General features: G+C 49.5%; 3 protein-coding genes across 7 annotated transcripts; all 3 read left to right on the top strand.

Moving 5' to 3' along the window:
- Window positions 1-6,007: 6,007 nt before the first annotated feature.
- On the top strand, window positions 6,008-8,882 carry HOXD10 (homeobox D10). Its single transcript, XM_009992098.2, is given in 4 exon segments — window positions 6,008-6,699; window positions 6,701-6,784; window positions 6,786-6,807; window positions 8,195-8,882. Coding segments are annotated over 4 exon segments (1,020 nt in total). The 5' UTR covers window positions 6,008-6,063; the 3' UTR covers window positions 8,473-8,882.
- Window positions 8,883-11,045: 2,163 nt separating this feature from the next.
- Window positions 11,046-14,590, top strand: HOXD9 (homeobox D9). 3 transcript variants are annotated; one of them, XM_086616065.1, is made up of 3 exons: window positions 11,046-11,074; window positions 12,529-13,137; window positions 13,596-14,590. In XM_086616065.1, the coding sequence occupies exons 1-3, from the start codon at window positions 11,071-11,073 to the stop codon at window positions 13,835-13,837; spliced, it is 855 nt and encodes a 284-aa protein (XP_086472191.1). In that variant the 5' UTR covers window positions 11,046-11,070; the 3' UTR covers window positions 13,838-14,590. The 3 variants fall into 3 exon arrangements, with proteins under 3 accessions (XP_086472191.1, XP_086472190.1, XP_086472189.1); XM_086616064.1 differs by lacking the exon at window positions 11,046-11,074 and having other exon boundaries at window positions 12,412-13,137; window positions 13,596-13,859; window positions 14,053-14,590; XM_086616063.1 differs by lacking the exon at window positions 11,046-11,074 and having other exon boundaries at window positions 12,412-13,137.
- Window positions 14,591-18,749: 4,159 nt separating this feature from the next.
- HOXD8 (homeobox D8) lies at window positions 18,750-20,179 on the top strand. Of its 3 annotated transcripts, XM_086615707.1 has the most exons (3): window positions 18,750-18,875; window positions 19,155-19,302; window positions 19,884-20,179. In XM_086615707.1, the coding sequence occupies exons 1-3, from the start codon at window positions 18,750-18,752 to the stop codon at window positions 20,177-20,179; spliced, it is 570 nt and encodes a 189-aa protein (XP_086471833.1). The 3 variants fall into 3 exon arrangements, with proteins under 3 accessions (XP_086471833.1, XP_086471832.1, XP_009981026.2); XM_086615706.1 differs by having other exon boundaries at window positions 18,750-19,302; window positions 19,887-20,179; XM_009982724.2 differs by having other exon boundaries at window positions 18,750-19,302.
- Window positions 20,180-21,135: the final 956 nt, after the last annotated feature.

Genomic DNA, 21,135 nt, shown 5'->3' with positions numbered 1-21,135 from the left:
ACCGCATAGCTGGCCATATTAGCAAATGCATCATAATGCAAAGAAAAACCCAGCTGGGTCGAGGTGAGCCCTCCGCGGCGTGCGGGGAGCGTGCCCCGCTCCGGTCCCCGCCAGTCGGAGCATGGCGGGCTCCCTGCTTCCCTCGCCTTTCTCTTCCGCGCCCCGGGAATTCCCCCCACATCTCTCTTTTTTGTAACTCTAAAAAAAAAAAAAAAGATTTTTTTTTCCTCTGGAAAAAAAATGCAATGCGGAGGCTGTAGCAAATGCTTAAGGAGAAAGACGGTGTTTCTCTGTAGCTTTTCTGCGGATGCGCGTTTCCCACAAAGCCCATTAATTAGAAATGCGCAAGGTCGCGGGGAATTTCTCTAAGGATTTCTCCTGACCTTATCGCAAAATTCTCTTGTCTCTCCCGAGCCTTTAATCCACAGGGCGAGAATGAGTCGTTTGATTTTCTGTTCCCTGCAGTGCTTTTAACAGTCTATCTCAGCGGATTATTATGCCTTTAAAACGCTAAACACGGCGAAAGAAAGCCGCGGAAAGCCAAACACCCGAGGATTAATCTTGCATAAATGCTCAACGATAGCCGGTTTAAGTTTCTATTTATAAAGAAAGGAAGAAACCCGTGACTGGGAGCAAACTGGGCTGAGGAGAAAGCCTGGGAGAGGATTAAGTCCCCCGGCGCTGGTCGGCCGGCGGCCACAGGAGGGCGCGCCCATGTGCTGCAATGCCCGCAGCCTTCCTGGCGTTCAAGTCTATTTTTCCCCTAATAATAATTCCACTGCTAATAAAATATCTTATATATAAGTAACGATAAGATTTCAGAGCCTTCCAAATGAGAAAATAAAGCATCAAAAAGATTTATTAAACAATAACCCATAACCGTGACGTGCTGGAGAAATATGCCACTTTAAAGATTTTTTTTTTTTGGTCGTAATCTTTTATAATGCATCTGAGCTTAAAAAAAAAAAAAACCACATAATTTTAAGAAAGGGGAAAAAAAACCTCAATGATATTCAGAATTCGTTCCCTAGAACGAAATCTATGTACTCTTTTAAGGCCAGCCTAAACGCGGATGGAACAAAGTAATATAAAACCCATGCATTTGTATAGTTCATCTTCGATTCTATTCGAGGCTTTTCTTAAATAAACCTCCAGGTACAGAAAGCATAATTTTTAAAACATATTTTATTTGAAGGCGAGGTTAACGTTAGTTCCTGAGAATGCGTTTAAAAAAACCCAAAAACAAAACACGGACAGACTAAAGCGAAAAGAAGATATTTTTAATATCCGAACATCACCTTGCCAAGGCGTTGCTGAATGAAATCCCTCTCCTTAAAAGCACTATGGAGATCTATTAACAATGAAACTAGAGATTAGAAAATTAAAGTGAACTTATGAGTTTCCTGGACGCTCTTCAGTGACCTGGCATGTTCCGGTTTTCTGTTTTTCTATGTTATTTTTTCCTTCCAGTGCGCGTTTTTTGGTCAGAATTGAGGAAAATAAAGGGTTTTCCCTGCTTTCTGCTTGTTTGCGGAATTCATCGAAATCTATTTCACATTGGCTCAGCCATATTCCGCGTTTTTTAAAGCCCCGTATCTCGTGAAAGCGTTTGTTGGCACTTCGTCTGCTGGTTTGTTGGGTTGGTTTTTGTTGGTGTTTTTTTTTTTTTTTTTAGAAGTTCATTGTTAACACTTTCCTAGGAATAGCCTTTCCGTTGGTAATAAAATGGCATTGTACAATCTGAAATCCTTGGGATCCCTGACGCCAAAGGTAGCCCTGGCAGGCGCAGCCAGATACCGAAGGAAAATCCCCTGGTCTCTCGGTGGAGATACCCATTTCGAGAGGGAAACGTTTAGCAAAGTTTTTGTGTTTGTTTGTTTTTCTTGGCATGAGGGAGCTCCTAGTGAGAGCCCACACCAACCCCAAACCCATTAGGCTTCATACGAGGTGCTCGAAACCCTCGCAATTACACTGAGGCCGATCTCAGAGAATGCGAACGAGTGATGGGAGCCAGGATGTGTTGTTAATTAAAAAAAAAAAAAAAATATATATATATATATACATACCGGAATATGGAAACGCCGCTTGCTTCTTTTTTGAATCATCATGTAAATGACATGATTCTGTATAATAACCTCTTCTATTGGTATTTTTTTTCTTTTTATCCCTTTTTCTGTTTTATTCCTTTCGACAGACAAGCCTGTGAGCTATTTCCAAATGTCTTTGGGCTTGTCCTTTACGAAGAACGAAAAGGGCATTTGCTTATTTTCTGATTAAACTACGAATGCGGCAGGAATCTGCCCAAAGATAAATGTGCAGCCCAAATACCGAGGCTGAGGGCAACATCGGCGACCAATCTACACACTAAAATCTCATCGTACCACATACGCACTTCTGTGTCCACAGAAATATAGAAATACAGAAATACAATAAAGGGAGGGATGAGGCTTGAGGCGAAGCTGGGGGTACAGTCAGTGCTACTGTGCGAGCCCCACGCTCAGAAATAACGCCTTGGAAGCAACGGCCAGCGTGCTATTTTGTTTATTTTATAAGCTTTCATATTTAGGAAAAGACATAAAGTCATCAGTATGTCGTGTCGTGTGTGTTCCCCCCCGTCCCTCGGTCAAAAAAATCCAGGGAATCTGAGCCCTCAGTCCAGACGCCGACTCTTCTATGAAAATATGGCACACAGAAATCTGGGCAACGTGACAGTTACAATATTAAAAGAAGGGACACAATATCGTAGCCAATTTTTTTTTCCCCCCTTAAATAAAAACTATTCTTCAAGCTCCCTGCAATATAAAGCGTGGCATAAAATATACAATCCGCGCATTTAAAGGCACACTACATAAAATGCTGAAATCGAGTAAATGAAAGGAATTTTACTAAAGCCTTCCTGGGTTCCAGTCTGTTTTCGAATAAGATATTTCTCGCCGTACCTTTGTTACTGAAGGCATCTGCAAAATATCTAGCCTCTTTCGTACCTCTCTCCCATCCCCCTCCCATAATGAGACACAAACACAGCAAACTGCAACTATGAGAATCCTCAGCACAGTCGAGCCAAAAAATAATCATATCACCAGTAATAAGGTTTAGGAAGATAAGGCAGTGAAAATTAAGCCCTGCTGCCACGTCTGGTAACCTCAAGTTTCAGTCTGACATTTGCTAGAGGAGAAACTGTAATGTCCACCTATGCTTTATTACAAACAGTAATTTACATCTGCATGGACCATTGGTTCGGTTTTCTTTTTTTTTTTTTTTTTCCTCTCCTCTCTCCTTCGGAAAAATATGGGGCTCTGAGAGCAAAACCTTTATATAATGTAGATTGTATATCTCGTTTATTGCACAATATTGATTTATTTATTAATGTTAATTACTTGATTCCATTTTAATATGATTTAAAACAAGAGTGACATTTAATGCCCGGAGCCTAAGTCCCCAGTTCCCCAGTGGCTCTCGCATGTTTATTCAACTACTATTTGCATCAAACTTAAACTTTCCTACTGTTCATTTTCAATAAAAATTTGCTGCCCGTTTTTAAAACCCCTCATGATTTATCGTGAGCGAAGGGTCTCACTGAGCCGTTTGCCAGTCCTGAACGCGATATTTAAATCACCGCCATCACAACCATCATCTGAGTTTCCGTGTAGTGACATGCAAGAAATTCATATTTTCAATTACCAAAATCAAAGAGCCCTCATGTCTAATCAGGAGGCAAGAAGTCAGCTCCTCTAGCACCAGCCAGGCTGGCGTGGAAAGCAGCTCAGCGTTTGCTTATTGTTTTAACTTTACTGTCGGGCGAAACCCGCTGCAAACCTCTGGGCTACCACTTCAACTGGGATATTTCTGGGACCCCCTTTTCTAAAAGTGTAAATAAAGGATTATGAAAGAGCCATTTGATGGGCATAAAATTCCTGATTAGATTTAACAGTCAGGTCCTAAACTGCGTCAAGGAAAATAGTATTTTGTTTCTTTAAGCTCTGTGGGTTGTCCGGGCTGTTGTTGAAGAAGAGGAAATTGCTAGAAAGCGAGGGGGGGAAACGCCGCGCTCGGAGGGAGCGTCGGGGGCTCCGGCGCAGCTTCTCTCCCGGCACAGGGAAATCTTAGCAATGGCTCTGATCATGATCTTAAACAGGCATCTCGCCGAAGCCCCCGTTCCTCTGCTCAGCCCTCGGTGGCGGCGAAGCGTGCCCGGAGAGGGCAGGGGGCTCCGGCGGGCGCAGGGGACGCTGCGAAAAGAATCTTGAGAGCAGCGAATATTACGAAGGTAATATTTAAACTCTCCGGCAAGCCAGAAGCTGGAGGCTGCAGCTATAAAAGCCACTGGCTCTTAACCTGACAATGATGTTGTATTTGAAACAGCTGCGATAAGGTTTTAAAAGGTCTGTCTCATTGCCACAGCGAAATTTTAAACAGGGTTATTGTTTCCAGCGGTTGTAAAGTGTGCGGTAAAGTGCAAAACGCCCAAACGCCGGGAAACAGAGCAAAATTCAAACCCACGCTGGGGGAAAACGCGTGCTTTCAGCTGTGCGAAAGACGCATTTGATTTTTTTTTTTTAATCCTTTCACGTGCTGCCTGCTCTTGGGGATCTGAAAGGGTGTTTTGATGGTAGAAAGGCCCAAAATAAACAGGCGGATGAATCCGAAACAAAAATCATCAACAAGTTCACTTTGTCTGCATGAGAGTCCTTGACAGCATTAATCCCAGATAAGAAATACTCCAGTTTGAGAATAGTTAAAAAAAAAAAAAAAAAGGAGGAACGAAAGAAGGAAGGAAAAGAAAGAAAGAAAAGAAAAGGAAAAGAGCAATGAACAGTTTGTACCATCACTATTTAAAATGTAATAGCTTCGAGTGTAAATATGGGTACGAATGGGGGAAAAAAACAGTAAAACATGTTTTAAATGTTGGGACGGGAAAATCTGATTTGCCATGTAGACAGTTACTGTTGCCTTCGATATTTTTTTTAAATAACACAGATGCATTTCTCTCTCGTCTTAAGAAAAAAAAAAAGAAAAAGTGCTGGAAGAGTGCAGTGAGGATACGAGTTTCTGTGTGTTTTTTAATGAGCAATACTACGGAAGAAGAAATTATCTTGACGATGCTTTCAGTTTCCAGGGCAAGTGAAAATCCCACTTTTTTTTTTTTTTTTTTTTCCCAGGCGGTCGGGAGAGAGCGTTGTAAAATAATTTTAGGAACGCAGCCTCCCTATAAAACTCGAGTTATGACAAAAGTCTAGCTTTTAATATTTGACGATTTGTGTTAAAACAAAAATTGACCTTCTCGGTTAGCAGCGAGGAAAAAAAATCAATAGTATAATTTCAATAATTCATAACGCGAACGCCATTATGCTAAATCTTACCTATTAATCTTATCCTTTACAAAGTCTGGATTGATTTGTTAATAAAAATATCTTCCCGTGCGCGGCAACAGAGGGTATAACTCTTGAAAAAGCTTCAGAAGCAAGAAAATTACAAGTAGCCAAGAATGTAGATGAGGCTTTTATTGATCGCCCCTGATTCTCCTTAATACGCATTAATAAATCCCGCAACCTTTTTGTCCCCGCACTTGTCAGAAGCGGGGCTTTTACAGGAGCCATCACGGGGAGGGAGGCACGTTTTTCCGCCGGTCGCGCCACCCGGGGGCGGGGGGGGATGCGCGCCCGCGGAGGCTCCGCGGCGCGGGGGGGCGCGGCTCGGCGCGGCGCGGTGCGGTGCGGCGGGGCCCGGCGGGGCCCGGGCCGGCTGCCGCAGCGCGGGCGGCGGGCGCGGCGCGGCGCGGCGCGGCAGGGCGGTGCGGGGCGGCGCGGCGCGGCTCGGCGCGGCGCGGCGCGGTGCGGTGCCGGCGCGGCGGCCTAGGGGTCGCTGTTGACCGCGGCGGGGCGCGGCGGGGCGGCGCGGCGGGCACGTCAGCGGCGGGGCGGCGGGGCGCGGGGCGGCGGGCGCTGCCATTGGCCCGGCTGTCATGTGGTTCGCGCGGAGGCATCCGCAATTACACGGGAATGTTTTCCTAGAGATGTCAGCCTACAAAGGACACAATCTCTCTTCCTCAAATTCCGCCCCAAAATGTCCTTTCCCAACAGCTCTCCTGCCGCTAATACTTTTTTAGTAGATTCTCTCATCAGTGCGTGCAGGAGTGACAGTTTCTACTCCAACAGCGCCAGCATGTATATGCCACCTAGCACAGACATTGGGACGTATGGGATGCAAACCTGTGGACTCCTTCCGTCTCTGGCTAAAAGAGAAGTTAATCACCAAAATATGGGTATGAATGTACATCCTTATATACCTCAAGTAGACACTTGGACAGACCCGAACAGATCTTGTCGAATAGAGCAACCTGTTACACAGCAGGTCCCCACTTGTTCCTTCACTACAAATATTAAAGAAGAAAGCAATTGCTGCATGTATTCCGATAAGAGATCCAAACTCATTTCTGCAGACGTCCCTTCCTACCAGAGGCTGGTGTCTGAATCATGCCCCATTGAGAACCCGAGGTTTCCCGTCCCAGGATATTTTAGACTGAGCCAGACCTACGCCACTGGGAAAACCCAAGAGTACAATAATAGCCCTGAAACGAGTTCAACTGTAATGTTACAGTTAAATCCTCGCGGCAGCTCCAAACCGCAGATATCTGCGCAACTTCAGCTGGAAAAGAAAATGAATGAAAACCCGAACAACCAAGACAGCACCGCTAAAGTTCTCTCAAGTGGAAAGTCCCGAGCCCAAGTCCACGTTGCAAGACGAGCGGAGCTGCCTGCCCGAAGGCTCCGTGTCCAGCCCAGAAAGTCCAGGAGAAGGAGAGTAAAGGTCTGTATTACCGAGTTTAAGCCGTGCCGTGGTGTAACTCCAACACGCCAGCACCATAAAGCACGCTCGAATATACTAACGAGCATCACAGCCATCACATTTAATGATAAGGAGTATCGGGCTGCAGGTGCTGTGTCTCTGAAGATTTTGGCAGGCAAAAATGCTTCACAAAAGGGTCCAAAGATTTTCTGTAGAGATCTGCCTCTCTCGTGCATGCAGACCGCCTCTGTGATGCGGGGAATATAGCCGTGTGCTCCCTAACGCGCTGCAGCAGCCAAAAGCAGCCCCATACCTCTAAAAAGCAGGTCTGGAGGTTGTAAAATACGACCCAGCTCAACTTTTCTCTCGTAATATTTCGCTGATTTTTTTTTTTTCCACTGAGCCTTACTGCTGTTTGATTGCATTTAAAGTTAATTACGATCCTATTAAAATAGGTGAGGAATAGGTGCTACCAGGCTGGGTAGAGTTGGAAACAAATGCACAATGAAAGCAGCAGCCCGCTATCTGCCTGGTCCAAAGGTGGAATATTTCAATGTGGTGCTTTAGATAACCTTGGGTTGGTCTCCAAAGTGCAACAGTATTTTACTAATGCGTTTGAAAGCTAAAGGTGGTGGTAATCTGATTTTATTTTCCCTTTAAAAGTGCACTAAAGCCTTCCTTTCGAACGGCGTGTGTCGAAGAATCCCAAAACGGGAAATTTTCTGCTATCAAATGTACTTTGCAACCTCTAGGTCGATTTTTACCCTACGTGTGCATGGAGATTCTCTTTATCTGAATTATATTTAGCAGCCCAGGTCTAGGTTGATATGGCGCAGATTACTTTCTAGTGAAAAAAAAAAAAAATCTAAAATGAAAATGAAAAAAAAAAATATCCGAGGCAGAGAGTGTTAATTTCTTGTATATCTTTTTGGCTGGGAAAACGCCTATGTGTGCTCTAGGTGTGCTTGTGCAATTCAGCTGATGGCTGGGGGGAAGCTGCTTGAAAATACAGTGCGAGGGTGTTTGGTAATTGGGATATTTTCGTTGCAAGTGTCGTGGGAGCCCGAGGCGGCCATGGCGAGGCTCGACCCGTTAAATGTGGCCATGGGGCTGGGTGTCAGGCTAAACATTGTTGAAAAACTAAACGCCAGCTGAAAACTTGAGAGCCCATTTCTGGAAGGGGCAGGAGAGAGGGGCGGCCGCAAGGCAGGGTGCCGTGTGGCGGGGACGGGCGAGCCCAGCCTGGCAGCAGATCCGCTCTCGTGCCCACACCTCACCCGAGCTCTGTTTAATGCCAACATCCACCATATCTACCAGACACTGCAGAGAAGGGGTCATGGCCAAGGGTACACTCTAACAGCCTGAGGTATTTTTGATTTTTTTTCTTCTTCTTCTTTGATTTTGATAGAGGAAATCAAGTCTGATACTCCAACAAGCAATTGGCTAACTGCAAAGAGTGGCAGAAAGAAGAGGTGTCCTTATACTAAACACCAAACACTGGAATTAGAGAAAGAGTTCTTATTCAATATGTATCTCACTCGAGAGCGCCGTCTAGAGATCAGTAAGAGCGTAAACCTCACTGACAGGCAGGTCAAGATTTGGTTTCAAAACCGCAGAATGAAGCTCAAGAAGATGAGCAGGGAGAACCGAATCCGGGAACTGACCGCTAATCTGACCTTCTCTTAAACCCTAACCCCGGGGGGGGCACCAGTGAGGAATGGGCACAGCACCGCCACTTGCTAAAGGCAGGAGAGACTCTGGCAAAACCCGGCATTTTCCAGTTTTATTTTGTTTTGTTTTGTTTTGTTTTGTTTTTCTGATAGAATGTGACTCTTCGTCCTTCTTTTAGCGCTGCAAGTGAATATGTATTACTATGACGAGTATATATAAAACCTAGCACGTGTAATTTATTTTTGTTCTCATCGTAATGCAGGGTAACTATTATTGAATATTATCATTTGGTCTTAACTTATTGGAACTGTCGAACATCCAAGCAATGTGACTTTTTCATGTTTTTACTAACAAAATGGTATTTATGTGGGGCTGTTACACGGGCCATAACGTTTTGAGTACGTTCAATACTTTAAGAAAAAGAGGTGGGGAAACTTTGGGGGCGGGGGGAAAGAGAAGCACATTATAATGTAACTATCCTCGCAAATGAATTTAGAGATTGTCCTTCGTAAAATGGAATATTTCCTTCTTCTCCATTGTAGAGATTTCCTTGTGGTGCATATGTGGAATAGTAGTCGTTCAGCAGCAATATGTCCTTCTTGTGCATGTTCTGTTCGCATGTATAATGCAATAAACTCTGTAAACTACTGCGGTTCCTTTGGTTTTCTACAAATGTTTAAAGCACGGACCCAGGTTGGTCTCCTGATCTTTCCCTGTCAGCAGCTCTTTGGACTGATGTACCTTCTTTGCCATTTTCTGGTCTTTGTGTGTGTCTGCCTGGTTTTCTTTCTCTCTTTTCCCCCTCTTTTCTTTTTTTTTTTTTCCCTCCCCCTTCCTTTTTTTAGGGGTGGGGTGGAGACTGGGGCGGGAAATGATGTAAACCTAATTCATTTATAATTGTGCCTGTAAACAAATGATTAATTGATAAAATGTTGTGTGATGTTCGCAGTCTGACAAACTGAATGCAAAAAAAAAAAAAAAAAGAGAAAGAAAAAAAAAAAGAAAAACGTAGTAAAATATTATGACCTAAACTGGACATCCTCATCCAATCAACTCATAAATGGTAAGTGATAAAAAATCTTTCTACTACAAGCTGTCAGCAATATGTGTGTCATTTTATTTGACGTTCGTATGTTGATTTAAAAAATATCAGTCACTGCGTGCTTACAAAGTGTAGACTTTGATTTCGTGTCTTTACTTGCTTAAAAAAAACCCACCATACCCAATGCAAAGCTGGATATAAATAAATCTTAAGGAGTTCGGTTCTTGGTCAGCTCAAGAGTTTTCAGAAGATGGTGGATGGGAAAATACTCCCTCAAACATCTGGCAGGGTTGGCTTTTTTGAGCAGAAATGCTCCCAAGCGTGCTTACAAAAGTACACCAGCCTCTTCAGACCTACTTTTGTCACCATGCACCGTTTCTGTTTGCTCAGAGATCGTTTTATTTCGCGCAATTCCATTTTAGTAGCACACATCCAGATAATGAAGTTCACGACTCTTAACGCTTTCGGTACATAGCTGAAAAATGCTATATTAGCAGGGCTCTGCACTGGAAGCTGAGGAAGGGCGCGTGTGTGTGAGAGCGGCTGAGTGCCTGTGTGAGCAGAAATACGAAGCAGAACTGCAAATGGCTTGCAAATGAACATGACTCCAAATTGAAGTGCAAATACTTGGGCATACTTTCACCTTCAAACGGTACTGGAAAAATAGCGTCGCTACTGTTTGCGCTGGGAAACCAGCTTGCTCACAATCAACGCCCGTTCCTTCCCTTGATTCAGTTTCTGAATCCAGAAATTAAATCCAAGACAGTGCCAATGTTGTCTGACTCGAGGACGCTGATACTGCTCATATCGCTGCTGGTGGCGTTGTGTTTTGCTCTCTTGTCGCTGGTATTTAATTTAAGCCAATACTTCCTCACGTGCACGTTTACTGGTAAGGCAGAGGTATATTTTCCTCAAACCAAAGCATCACCATTTTGAAGCTGCGGGAGCCGCAAGCGCGTAGGTATTTTGTGCTTGCTCTCGTCTCGAAAACAAACAACAAAACAGTGCTGAAACTCAACCCGCCCCCCTTTAAATATTGCATACATTTGAACCGTCTTTTATTTTCCTTTAAAGATACTCGATGCCTCACCAAAGAAGTTTCAGCAGTGGGAAGTAATTAGCTGGCTCCATACCAAGTGTTTAACGTATGTAAAAAAGGCGGTTCACTCTAATCCGCCTTCCTTATCAATTTATATATATATGTGAAGCGAGGGACAATTCTTCGCCATATCACAAACCCAGCTACTAGGGAAAAATGTAGGAGAAGTATGAAAACGCAAAGGAAAATGCTAAAGGGAGATGATCAAAAAAAGAGAGAGAGAGAGAGAAAGGGGGGGGGGAAGATAAGAAAAAGGGAAGAAAACAAGCAAAAAGAGTAATAAATCATTAAATAAACAGGAATTTCAGTCCCTTCCTCATACCGGCCGGCGAGTAGGAAGTGTTTTCTCAGTGCTGTTGTTTGTGCCCTCGGCGGGCTGTGCTGCGGGCTCTCCACTAACTCTGTGCATTTCCTCCAGATCCCGACACAGCCGCCGTCCCTCGCTCAGGAGAGCAGGCGTGGGCACAAGACCATGGGTAATCTGGTTTTCGATGCTAACCGGGCACCGTTTCGCTCGGGGAAGGATAGGTGGGCCGGGGAGGGAGAGGAGGAGAGGGAAGGGAAAGGAAGACAAAGCGGAGGGCAAAAAAGTCTCCTGTAGGCATTGAACGTGGCCCGCGCGGCCCGGCCCGGCTCCCCCTGACCTAGGGGCGGAGGAGGCTGCTCTGCCGGCGAGCGGGGGGCAGCGGCAGCCCCCTGCCCCTCGGCGCGCCGGAGCCTGCCCGCTCGCCTGCGCGGCCCCTGCCCCGCGGCCGCGGAGCTGCCCGCCGCGTCGGGCGGCCTCCCTCCCTCCTCCGGGCAGCCTTCGCCCGCGTCCCTCCGCGGGCCGCGCTGGGCACCGTAAGGGGGGCTGTGTTTTGGAGCTGCGTAGCCCCGAAGTTTCACAGATAGAGGAGCATGTGTTCAGCCACACGCCAGTTGTGCTCGGAGACAGAGGCTTTGCTGTTTCCATCCGTCCATTTTATTAGGGACACATTAATCTATAATCAAATACACCTCATAAAATTTTTATTGAAAGGCATAAAATCATTACAGAGGTCTTCCACCTGTTTTAAAACAACACAATGGGCATCTCTTTTTAAAAGTGTATCCTTTCCGTGGAAACTTTCCGTCCGAGGGGGTGGGGGTGGGGAGCGGATAGTCATACCCGCACATGCTCTGAAATATGGAAGTACCGCAATGTGCTTTTACTGTAACATTTTCCTGTTTTATGAGAAGTCGTTACAGTCCCAGCTTGCGATGGTTTGTTTTTACAGGCAAGAATCCCCCTTTCCCAGCGGGTTTCCTCAGCAGCTTGGAGTGTGATTAGCAAGCCAAGGCTGTTGGATTTATTTAAACGCCCTGCCTCTCATTGATTAAGAAATGAATGGCAGAAATCACTCAAAGGAGGTGAAGAAATAGTCCGCGCCTGCCGCGGCCGTGGGCTGCCAGCGCAGCCACGCCCGCCGCGCCGCGGACGGGCAGGGCAGGCAGGCGGGCAGGCGGGCAGCGCGGGCGGGCGAGCGGGGCAGGGCAGGGCGGGCGGGCAAGCAGGGCAAGCAGGGCAGGCAGGCGGGCAGGGCAGGGCAGGCAGGGCGGGCGGGCAAGAGGGCAGGCAGGGCGGGCAGGGCGGGCGGCCCCGGCGCGGTCCGGGCGCGCAGCAGGCGCGGCGCGCTGTGCGGGGCCGTTGTTGATGATGATTTTTTTTTTTTTTTTTTTTTAAATCACAGTAGCCCCAGTTTAGCGGATTGATTTACTCGCAGTATTGGTAAATATGATCACGTGGGCTCCGCAACCAATGGTTGAGGGTTGCAGTCTGCAAAATACTACGATTGTTCTCCGGGAGGGTATCATATACAGTTAACAGTGTAACCTTTTATATGACTAAGAGGGGAGCCTAAAATGTCGTCTAGTGGCACCATAAGTAACTATTATGTCGATTCTCTCATAGGCCATGAAAGCGAAGAAGTTTACGGGAGTAGATTCGTCCAGGGAGGTCACAGTGCGACCTCCAGGCCATCAGGTGTTGCAGAGAGTTCAGATTTTTCCTCCTGTAGCTTTGCACCAAAATCCACCGTGTTCTCCACCTCCTGGTCCACGGTTCACCCTCAGCCGTCTGCGGCAATGACCGGGATCTACCACCCCTACATGCACCAGCCCCACTTAGGGGCAGCCGACGCCGGCCGCTACGTGCGCTCCTGGATTGAGCCCTTCCCGGGCTTCCCGGGCGGCGGCGGCAGCGGCAGCGGCGGCGGCAGCGGCGGCTCCGCGTCCAGCTCCGGCTCCTCCAACGGGCGCCACTACGGGATAAAGCCGGAGACGGGAGCAGCCGCCTCCTCGTCTTCCTCCTCCTCCTCCTCCTCCTCCTCCAAAAGGACTGAGTGTTCCTCGTCCCGGGAGTCCCAGGGGATCGGTGTGCCCGAGTACACGTGCAGCTCCTTCCTCCAGGAGCCCCGGGAGAAGGCGGCTGCCGGCAGCTCCAAGGACCCCGCCGCCTGCAGCCACAACCCCAGCCCGAGCAGCGATCTGAAGGAGGAGAAACAGCAGCAACTTGACCCAAGTAAGTTAAAAAAAAAAAAAAGGGGGGGGGGGGGGACGACGACAGAGAGAGGGAGAGAGGGGCAGAGAGCGAGGGAGAGAAAGAAAGCAAGAAAGAAAGAAAGCAAGAAAGAAAGAAAGCAAGAAAGAAAGAAAGAAAGAAAGAAAGAAAGAAAGAAATTGCCCCTTTGATTTATTGCCGAAACCTGTAAGGCTCGAATGTGCAAAACTGATAGTTTTACTAACCTATAAAAACGTCTAGACGCCTACCCCAGCGCAAGCAGCAACAAGCACCCATAAAAGACTCCACATAACCACCTACCATCAAGACATCATTTGTACAGTAAACAGACTGGGGCATTAAGGCTTTTATGATAATTCCTCCAAAGTTGTGAAAACAGTCCATCCTTCGTTAAATTAATTTAACGACCTTTCTCTCCCCCCCCTCCCCCCGTTCCCTATATACCTCCCTTCTTCCAGATAACCCTGCAGCAAACTGGATCCACGCTCGTTCAACGAGGAAAAAGCGTTGTCCCTACACAAAATATCAAACTCTGGAACTGGAAAAGGAATTTCTCTTTAACATGTACCTCACCCGAGATCGCCGTTACGAAGTAGCTAGGATTTTAAATCTCACAGAGAGACAGGTCAAAATCTGGTTTCAGAACAGAAGAATGAAAATGAAAAAGATGAACAAGGAGAAAGGCAATAAAGGAGACTAACGCTGGGGTAGAAACGCAGTTGGTGAATACTGCTTTAGTTTTGAGTTTGGGGCTTTAGGGTTTTGGGTTGCGTTTTTGGTTGTTGTTTTTTTGTTGTTGTTGGTTTGGTTTTCTTCTGCCCCCTCAGCCCCCCATATGTTTCTCCTCCCCCTCCCGCGCCCCTCCACCCCAGGAACTTTAAATCAATCTGGTCTTTTTTTTTTTTTTTTTTTTAGATAGAAGTGAAACGTGGTCTATGTCAGGTATTTTGGGAAATTTTGTCTTGCTCGCCAACGTGTTTTGCAGAGTCGCTTCATCCCCCCCTCCTCCTTCCCAGACCGTTTGGTTGGTGATATTGTAAGTGCACGTTAGCTTTGGGAACTCTATCCGATGTTAAATGTTCGACATGTTTCTTAAAAGTGATGTAGTCTAGATAGTTACTTTGCCAAAATGAAGGTGAGGAAATTAATTATAATTACGATAATAAAATACATACTAAATTACAGCCGCTTAAATCAGTGGGGGTGCTGTGTTGTCCACGATTTACTAAGAGGAAACCTCACCCGAAACCTCTGCTTTCTAGGTCTGAATTTCGCTCCTTCGCAATAGATGCCACAGCGAGGCCATGAGCTATTCCCCCCCTTTAGTGCACTGTTAGGAGGTTGTCTCATCCTTGAAGCCGTTCGCAATAGGCCTAACGTCTCCCGGTCCCCCGGCTAGCTGGCGTCCCTGCCCCCGGTGACTGTTGTATTAATTAACCACCCCGTGTCTCGAACTGCGGACCGATTGTAATTGTTGTCAGTTATTACACAATAAGTCTGCCGTGACCGAACGACAGCGTTGCGGTGAGAGGAGAAATCTGTGCGTCCCTCGCCATGCCCTCCGCGCCGCCGACCCCGCCGCGCAGCCCCCGCGCAGCCTCCGCGGAGCCCGCCGCGGCCCGAGCGCTGCCGGGCCGGGGCCGCGGGAAAGCCCGGCAGGGCTGCCGGAGCAGCAGCACCTCTGGCAGCCACGAAAGGCCGCAGGAAAATCGTTCCCCCCCCGCCTGGCCTAAAGGCTGGCTGCTCCTGGAGGTCAGTGGCGGAGAGGCCGGCCCCGGCCGCGCCGCGTAGGTGCGCCCGCTGCCGCGCCGCTCCCGAGCTCCCCGAGTACGGGCGGTCTTCGAAACATCAGCCGCCTCTTGGGGTAATTTAGGAAATATTTCCGCACCGGGCCTCCGGAGCCAATGAAGCAAAATGATGCCTATTCGCTTTTTTTTTTTTGGTTTTCCCTCCCCTCTTTCTTTGGGCCGTTTCTAACCCCTGCACTCCTTAATCTGAAGGTTGGGAAGCTTCGGGAGGGGGGTCGGGACACGGCTGCCTCCAAACGTTCGGCTTTGTTGGGGAGAGCTCATTTAGCAACGCGTCGCATGCCTTCTGCATTTATAAACACACATGACTTTATCAAGATAATTGAGATGAAGTTCATTGTAAAAAATGCTTTGTTTAAAGAGCATCCATTAAAATGAAGGACCCGTAAATATTTACGAGCAGTTCGGTTAATTCGAGATTAAGGGGAGAGCTGAGCTGAGGGACCTGGTGTTTAATGTTGTTTTGTTTTTTTTTTTTTTTTACCTCCGTTAAAAAAAAAAAAGGCAAAAGCATGCAGTGCGAGGAAAAGGTGTTGCATTGCTTCCCATCCATTGTCGAGAAGATACCTATAATTCTTTTAAAACAGGAAGAACCGTGGTATAATAAAACCATTGAGATGGCTAGACGTCTGGACCTAATGAGTTTACGATATGCTATGGCGCTTTTCTTTGAAACCACCTTATTTTGATGTTTGTGTTTGTTAGAGGGGAAAAAAAAAGCCAAAAAATGCAGACAAACTAGGTCTTAAAATCTTGGACTATAAATTTCAATATGTCAGCGTTGGGCCAAGGCAACAGACTCAAAAAAGACCCGAAGGTCACGAAACTGAGAGATTTTACAAAGTCCACTGATTTGTTGAAATGTGTTTTATTGGATATTCGACTGCCATGAATCCTGCGGTGTTGGCCTCCATATTTTCGAAAATAACCACGGAGGGATCTGATCTATAGCTAACAACACGTAAACAATATTCTTGCCACACAACGCTCTATTATGTTGATTCCAGCAGAGGCCCTGGTTAAGAAATTGTCACCAAGCCCACAGCATCTCCTTTTAATATTTTATCTCAGGCAGATTGACAGATTTTACCCAGTATATTTTCTTTCTTTCCTTTTCTTTTTCTTTCCCCCCTCTGATTCCCTATTCCTAATATTGCGTGTGTTTGTTTCAAAATGGCAGAAAGAAAACCAAACATTTCGAAACACGAAACGCGGTTCTTCCATGGAAATTACTTTTAGTGTCAAACAACAATAATTTAATTCCTACCCGTTGATTGTGTTAATATATGTTTGTACATATGCACAGTCGCGTGCACACGCATTATATCGAATAATTCACAGGCATGTGTGATGAAGGAGGGGGGGTGAACAAAGATTCATCTTTACTTTCGTTTACATAAATCAATCCATAAATACATAAATGCACGGGCAAACAAAATAACATGCTCAAAACAAAACCGTATAACTCTGAAACTACCACACATGGAGAATTCGTGGTGTAATATGTGGGGAAACATGATCGAAAACGCGATAGCAGCGGTCTTCAAAGCTCAGGCGTCTTTCCTGGCTGCCATGTGTAAATGAGGCGCATTCTTTGTATGCAGTTAATTATAGCACTGGCAAAAAAAAAAAAATAAATACAAGAGGGTCACCGAAATGTGCTAAGAAAATGGCAGTGTAAACTCCGACAGATCAAAAAAGAAAAAAAGAAAAAGAAAAGAAAAATAAAAAGGAAGAAACCCATCCAAAAACAGAAAGCAAAGGAAGAGCCGCTCATCACCCAGCGCCCCGTCGGCGGAGTGCAGAGCCGCGCCGGTATCCCGCAGTGGCACCGGGGCCTTGCGGAGCCTTTTGGGTTTCTGGCGGAACCACCGGCTGGCGACGGGGCAGGGAGAGCCGCGGGCAGCGCGGGGCGGGAGGGCGCTGCCTGCCGCCGCCGCCGCGCGCCGCCAGAGGGCGCCCGCGCTCCACTCTAGCGCCGCCGCCGCGCCCCGCTCCCCGCGCATCGCTCCGCGCACCGCGCACCGCGCCCCCCGGCCGGGGGCAACCGCGGTCTCGCGGCTGGCACCGCAGCCCCACACCTGTGGCAGTGCTGGCCCACGGGACTGGCGCTCCGGCCGGATGAGCACGCGGAGAGGCGCGGGGCCCCGGCGCGGGTGCGGGAAGCAGCCGCGGCCCCTCCGCGCCCCTCCTCAGGGTGAGGCGGTGTTTCTCTGCCGCCGCTCCCGCCAGGCCTGGTCTGGCCTCCTGCTTTCCCGCTGCTCTCTGGCCATGGGCTTTTGCTGCTGGCTGTCCTTGCAGCACCAAAATTCCGTGTGGCCCCCCCCCGGGCCTCTCCCGCCTGGGCCCGGGCTGCTCGGGGGTCCCCGAGCCTCCGCCGGCTTCCCAAAGGCGTGTGCCCCGCGCCGGAGGCCCCTGCCCGGGCGGGGGCGTCGCTGCGGGCCCAGGGGCCGTCCGGGCGCTCATATGGGGGGCGGCCGGGCTGGTCACCTAGACAAAGCGAGTTAATTGCGGCACGGAGGCGGGGGTGTTGGTGGGGAGAGCGGGGTGTTGATGGGGAAGGAGCCTGCGATGCCTTTTATGTAACCACAAATATTTTTCGTCAATTCACACCAGACGGTCACACGTGGCTCTGGCGGGGCCCGCATTATATTTCACCTACGTTTTTCGTCTCTCTTCAAAATAAGGTGGACTTGAGCTCCTGGGGGTGTCTGTCCGAAAAGCTTTTTCCCACTGCAGGACGAAGCGGGGAAGAGAGGACTGGAGACGGAGCTGCCCCCTCGGGGGCGGTCGGCCCGAGGAGCCGGGGCAGCGCCGAGCCTGCCGGGCAGCGCCTTCCTTCCTTCCTCCCGGAGAACAGGGCTCGCTTATTTCGGACCGCGTCCCGGAGCGGTGCTAACCGCTCACCCACACATTTATTTTTTTCTTTCCTCCCTCTCTCTGCCTCGGTAATGACGTCCACCAAGGGTGAAATGATGGAAAGTATATTCATAGACATGATTTCCATTAAGTATCAATTAACCTGGAGCCTCAGCCATGCGTGCACGGCGTCAAGGGTAAACGTGCATCTCATTTCCCAGCGCTCCGCTCGCCTCCAAGGAAATGACCTCGAGGTCCCGCTGGTACCGGGGCCCGGCCGCTGCGCGCTGCCGCCCTTCGCTGCCCGGACCCCTCAGCTGCCCTCGCCGACACCCCCGGCTCCCTGCGCCGGGCATCAGCTCCCTCGGCCGAGTCCCTGTCCGGGACGGCAGGCCGGCTTAGCCGCGACCCTGAGCGCCGGGCAGCGCAGCCTGGGTGGGCCAAACTGCGTCGCCTTGGGCAGCGCGCCCGCGGTTATCGCGCGGGATCTGCGCGGCCGCCTCCCCCCTGCGCGCCGGGGGTTTCGGCGGCTCCCGGCGAGCGTGCACCGGGGGGGAGGAGGGCGGGGGCGCCGCGGTTGGGGTGGATCCGGGCAGGGCTGCGCCGGGTTTTTTTCTTGCCCGAGGAGCGGCACATGTAAACTGAAGCCAAAAGTCCCCCCTGAGCTCATGATCGTGTGTGTGTGTGTGTGTGTGTGCGCGCGTGTGCGTGCGCGGGCTGCTGTGTGCCTAATAGGAAATAGTAAAAGCAGTGAGGCAGGTCATTTTGGGAGCGATTATATTCCAGTCCTGGTCACCACATACACGGAGAGCAGGAGCGGGGAGCGCACGGGCGAGCGGCGGCGGCGGCGGCGGCATGAGCGCGGCGTAGAGGCAACGGCGGCGGCGGCGGCGGCGGGAGCAGCGCCCCGTGCCCGCGCCCCCGCCCGCCGCTGCCCCCTCCCCGATGAGCTCCTACTTTGTCAACCCGCTGTACTCCAAGTACAAGGCGGCGGCGGCGGCGGCGGCGGCGGCGGCGGCGGCGGGGGAGCCCATCAATCCCCCGTACTACGACTGTCACTTCGCGCCCGAGGTGAGCGGCCGCCACGCCGCCGCCGCCGCCGCCGCCGCTGCCGCCGCCCTGCTCTACGGGAACGGCGCGGCCGCCGCCGGTTTCCCGCACCCCGCGCCCGGCGGGGCGGGGGGCGGCGGCGGCGCGGCCGCGGACTTTTACCACCCGGCCGGGGGGAGCCCCGCGGCCGCCTACCAGCCGCCTCCTCCTCCCCCCGCCGCGCCTCCGCCTCCTGCCCCCTGCAGCGGGGTTACCTGTCACGGGGAGCCCGCTAAATTTTACGGATACGATAACTTACAGAGACAGCAGATTTTTACGACACAGCAAGAGGCCGAGCTGGTACAATATCCTGACTGTAAATCGTCCAGTGCTAATATTGGCGAGGAACCAGACCACTTAAATCAGAGCTCGTCTCCTGCTCAAATGTTTCCCTGGATGAGACCACAAGGTTGGACGCAGTCAAAAATTTGCTTTCATCTCACGTCTGAGTTTGAAACTTTCTTTTCCTCCTCCTGCTTCTTTCCCGCTGCCTCTCGCTCCCTGCCTCTGCCTCCCTTTCTCCCGGCCTCTCTCCCCGCGATTCCTATCCCCGCGGTGGCTTGCGATAATAAAGCGATACAGAAAGCAAAGAGAAACCTCCGCGGAAGGCGGCTGCCACCCCACGAGCAGCCTTAAAGTCGCCTCTCGGACACAGAGCCGCAGTGACACGCTCGCCCGGCTCCCGGCGCCGCTGCCTGAACGGGAAGGGTGCAGGGCCGGGGGGTGCTGGTTGCCAGATCATAAAAAGTGACCCCGCAAACTGGGTCCAGGGGGAGAGCTGAGGCGCTTCCTGCATCTGCTATCGCTGTTTTTCCCGCACTTAAGTGTAAAGCTCGAGAGTCCTCCGCGCCCTCTGCTTTGTCTCCCTGCGTTTCCGTGGGGCTTCCCTCGAGAGATTTCCAGGGGGACCCCGAGCCCTCGCTCCCCGCCTGCGCCTTGTTTTGAACGACCACAGCAACCTCCAAACCCCTGTGTTTTTGTTTTAAACAGCAGCGCCGGGTAGGAGGAGAGGAAGACAAACATACAGCCGATTCCAGACTCTAGAGCTGGAAAAGGAGTTCCTCTTTAACCCTTATCTGACCAGGAAGAGGAGGATCGAGGTGTCCCACGCACTAGGACTCACCGAGAGGCAGGTAAAGATCTGGTTTCAGAACAGGAGGATGAAATGGAAAAAAGAGAACAACAAGGACAAATTCCCCGCTTCCAGACAGGAGGGAAAGGAAGGGGAAGCCAAAAAGGAAACACATGATCTGGAAGAAGACAGAGCTGAAGGCCAGACGAATTAAATTTTGCCCCAAAAGTTTTTGTGAAAGGCTATCAAAAATAACCAGCGTCACAGCCTGACATCTCGGCCCGTCTCCCCTGTACGTGGTCCTGTCGTGGGACGAGTGACCCCGTGTCCCTCCGCTTGACATTTCTCTGCTTCGGGTGCTTCAGTTGTTTGTGGTTTGGGGTTTTTTTTTTTGTTTTATTTTATTTTTAAACGTATCCGGAACAATCTCTACAGTTCATCTACTTCTTTTGGAAATTTGATACAGAGTTTGTAGCAATACATTTCCAATTATATATATATATATATAAAAATATATTTTTCAATCTTAAAAGACGGTGATTCTGGGAAACGACATACACTTCCTAATAATAAATACCAATAAGCAAGACATTTAACAACGCTTTATTAATCAAGACAAGTGCACTTGTACTATTTTAATTCTATTCTTATCTTATGTTGAGTAAATTAAATAAATTTAATAAATTTGAAGAAAAGATCTTAGAAATATATTTAACCTTCGCTATTGATATTTGATTTAAATAAACCAAATTTATTCAAATATAAAATGTATCGGCTTCCTGATATCCTGTTGGTAATCCACTCCTCCAATAACCTTCGGAGCCTCTCCGCGTCCGGACTAACTCGCTCCTGCACCTATCCGCTGTCCTTCCTCCGATGCTGGGTGTTTCTACGGGGTCCAGGAATGGCACATTGGATAAAGAACCTGGTTTCCTCTCCCTGCCCCCTGCGCACCCCGCCAGCCACAGGCTCTACGGGGCCGTGATCGAAGCAGCGGCCAGCGGGGACCGCGGCCCCACGAGCGGGCTGAGCCCACGCCGCGGCCCGGCCCTCGAAGCCCCCTCGACGTGTGCGTCTGGGCCCTGCCTTCGCCTTTTCCTGTGTCCTCCTCCCCGGGGCGGCGGGGCAGGGGGCCGCCGCTGGCAAATACGGTCGTACGCTGTCAGCCCG

Source organism: Tauraco erythrolophus, chromosome 8, assembly GCF_009769465.1.
Source record: "Tauraco erythrolophus isolate bTauEry1 chromosome 8, bTauEry1.pri, whole genome shotgun sequence".
NCBI classification, from domain to species: Eukaryota; Metazoa; Chordata; class Aves; order Musophagiformes; family Musophagidae; genus Tauraco; species Tauraco erythrolophus.
The sequence above is the reverse complement of the archived record's forward strand: the minus strand, read 5'-3'. Positions and strand labels throughout refer to the sequence as shown.

What these genes read in the sequence shown, in the direction of transcription:
- HOXD9 (XM_086616064.1), top strand. Translation starts at nt 12,480, where the DNA reads ATGTCGTCTAGTGGCACCATAAGTAACTATTATGTCGATTCTCTCATA. An exon ending in ACAGCAGCAACTTGACCCAA is followed by an intron (nt 13,138 to 13,595) that starts GTAAGTTAAAAA and finishes CCCTTCTTCCAG; the next exon opens with ATAACCCTGCAGCAAACTGG.
- HOXD8 (XM_009982724.2), top strand. Translation starts at nt 18,750, where the DNA reads ATGAGCTCCTACTTTGTCAACCCGCTGTACTCCAAGTACAAGGCGGCG. An exon ending in TCCCTGGATGAGACCACAAG is followed by an intron (nt 19,303 to 19,883) that starts GTTGGACGCAGT and finishes TGTTTTAAACAG; the next exon opens with CAGCGCCGGGTAGGAGGAGA.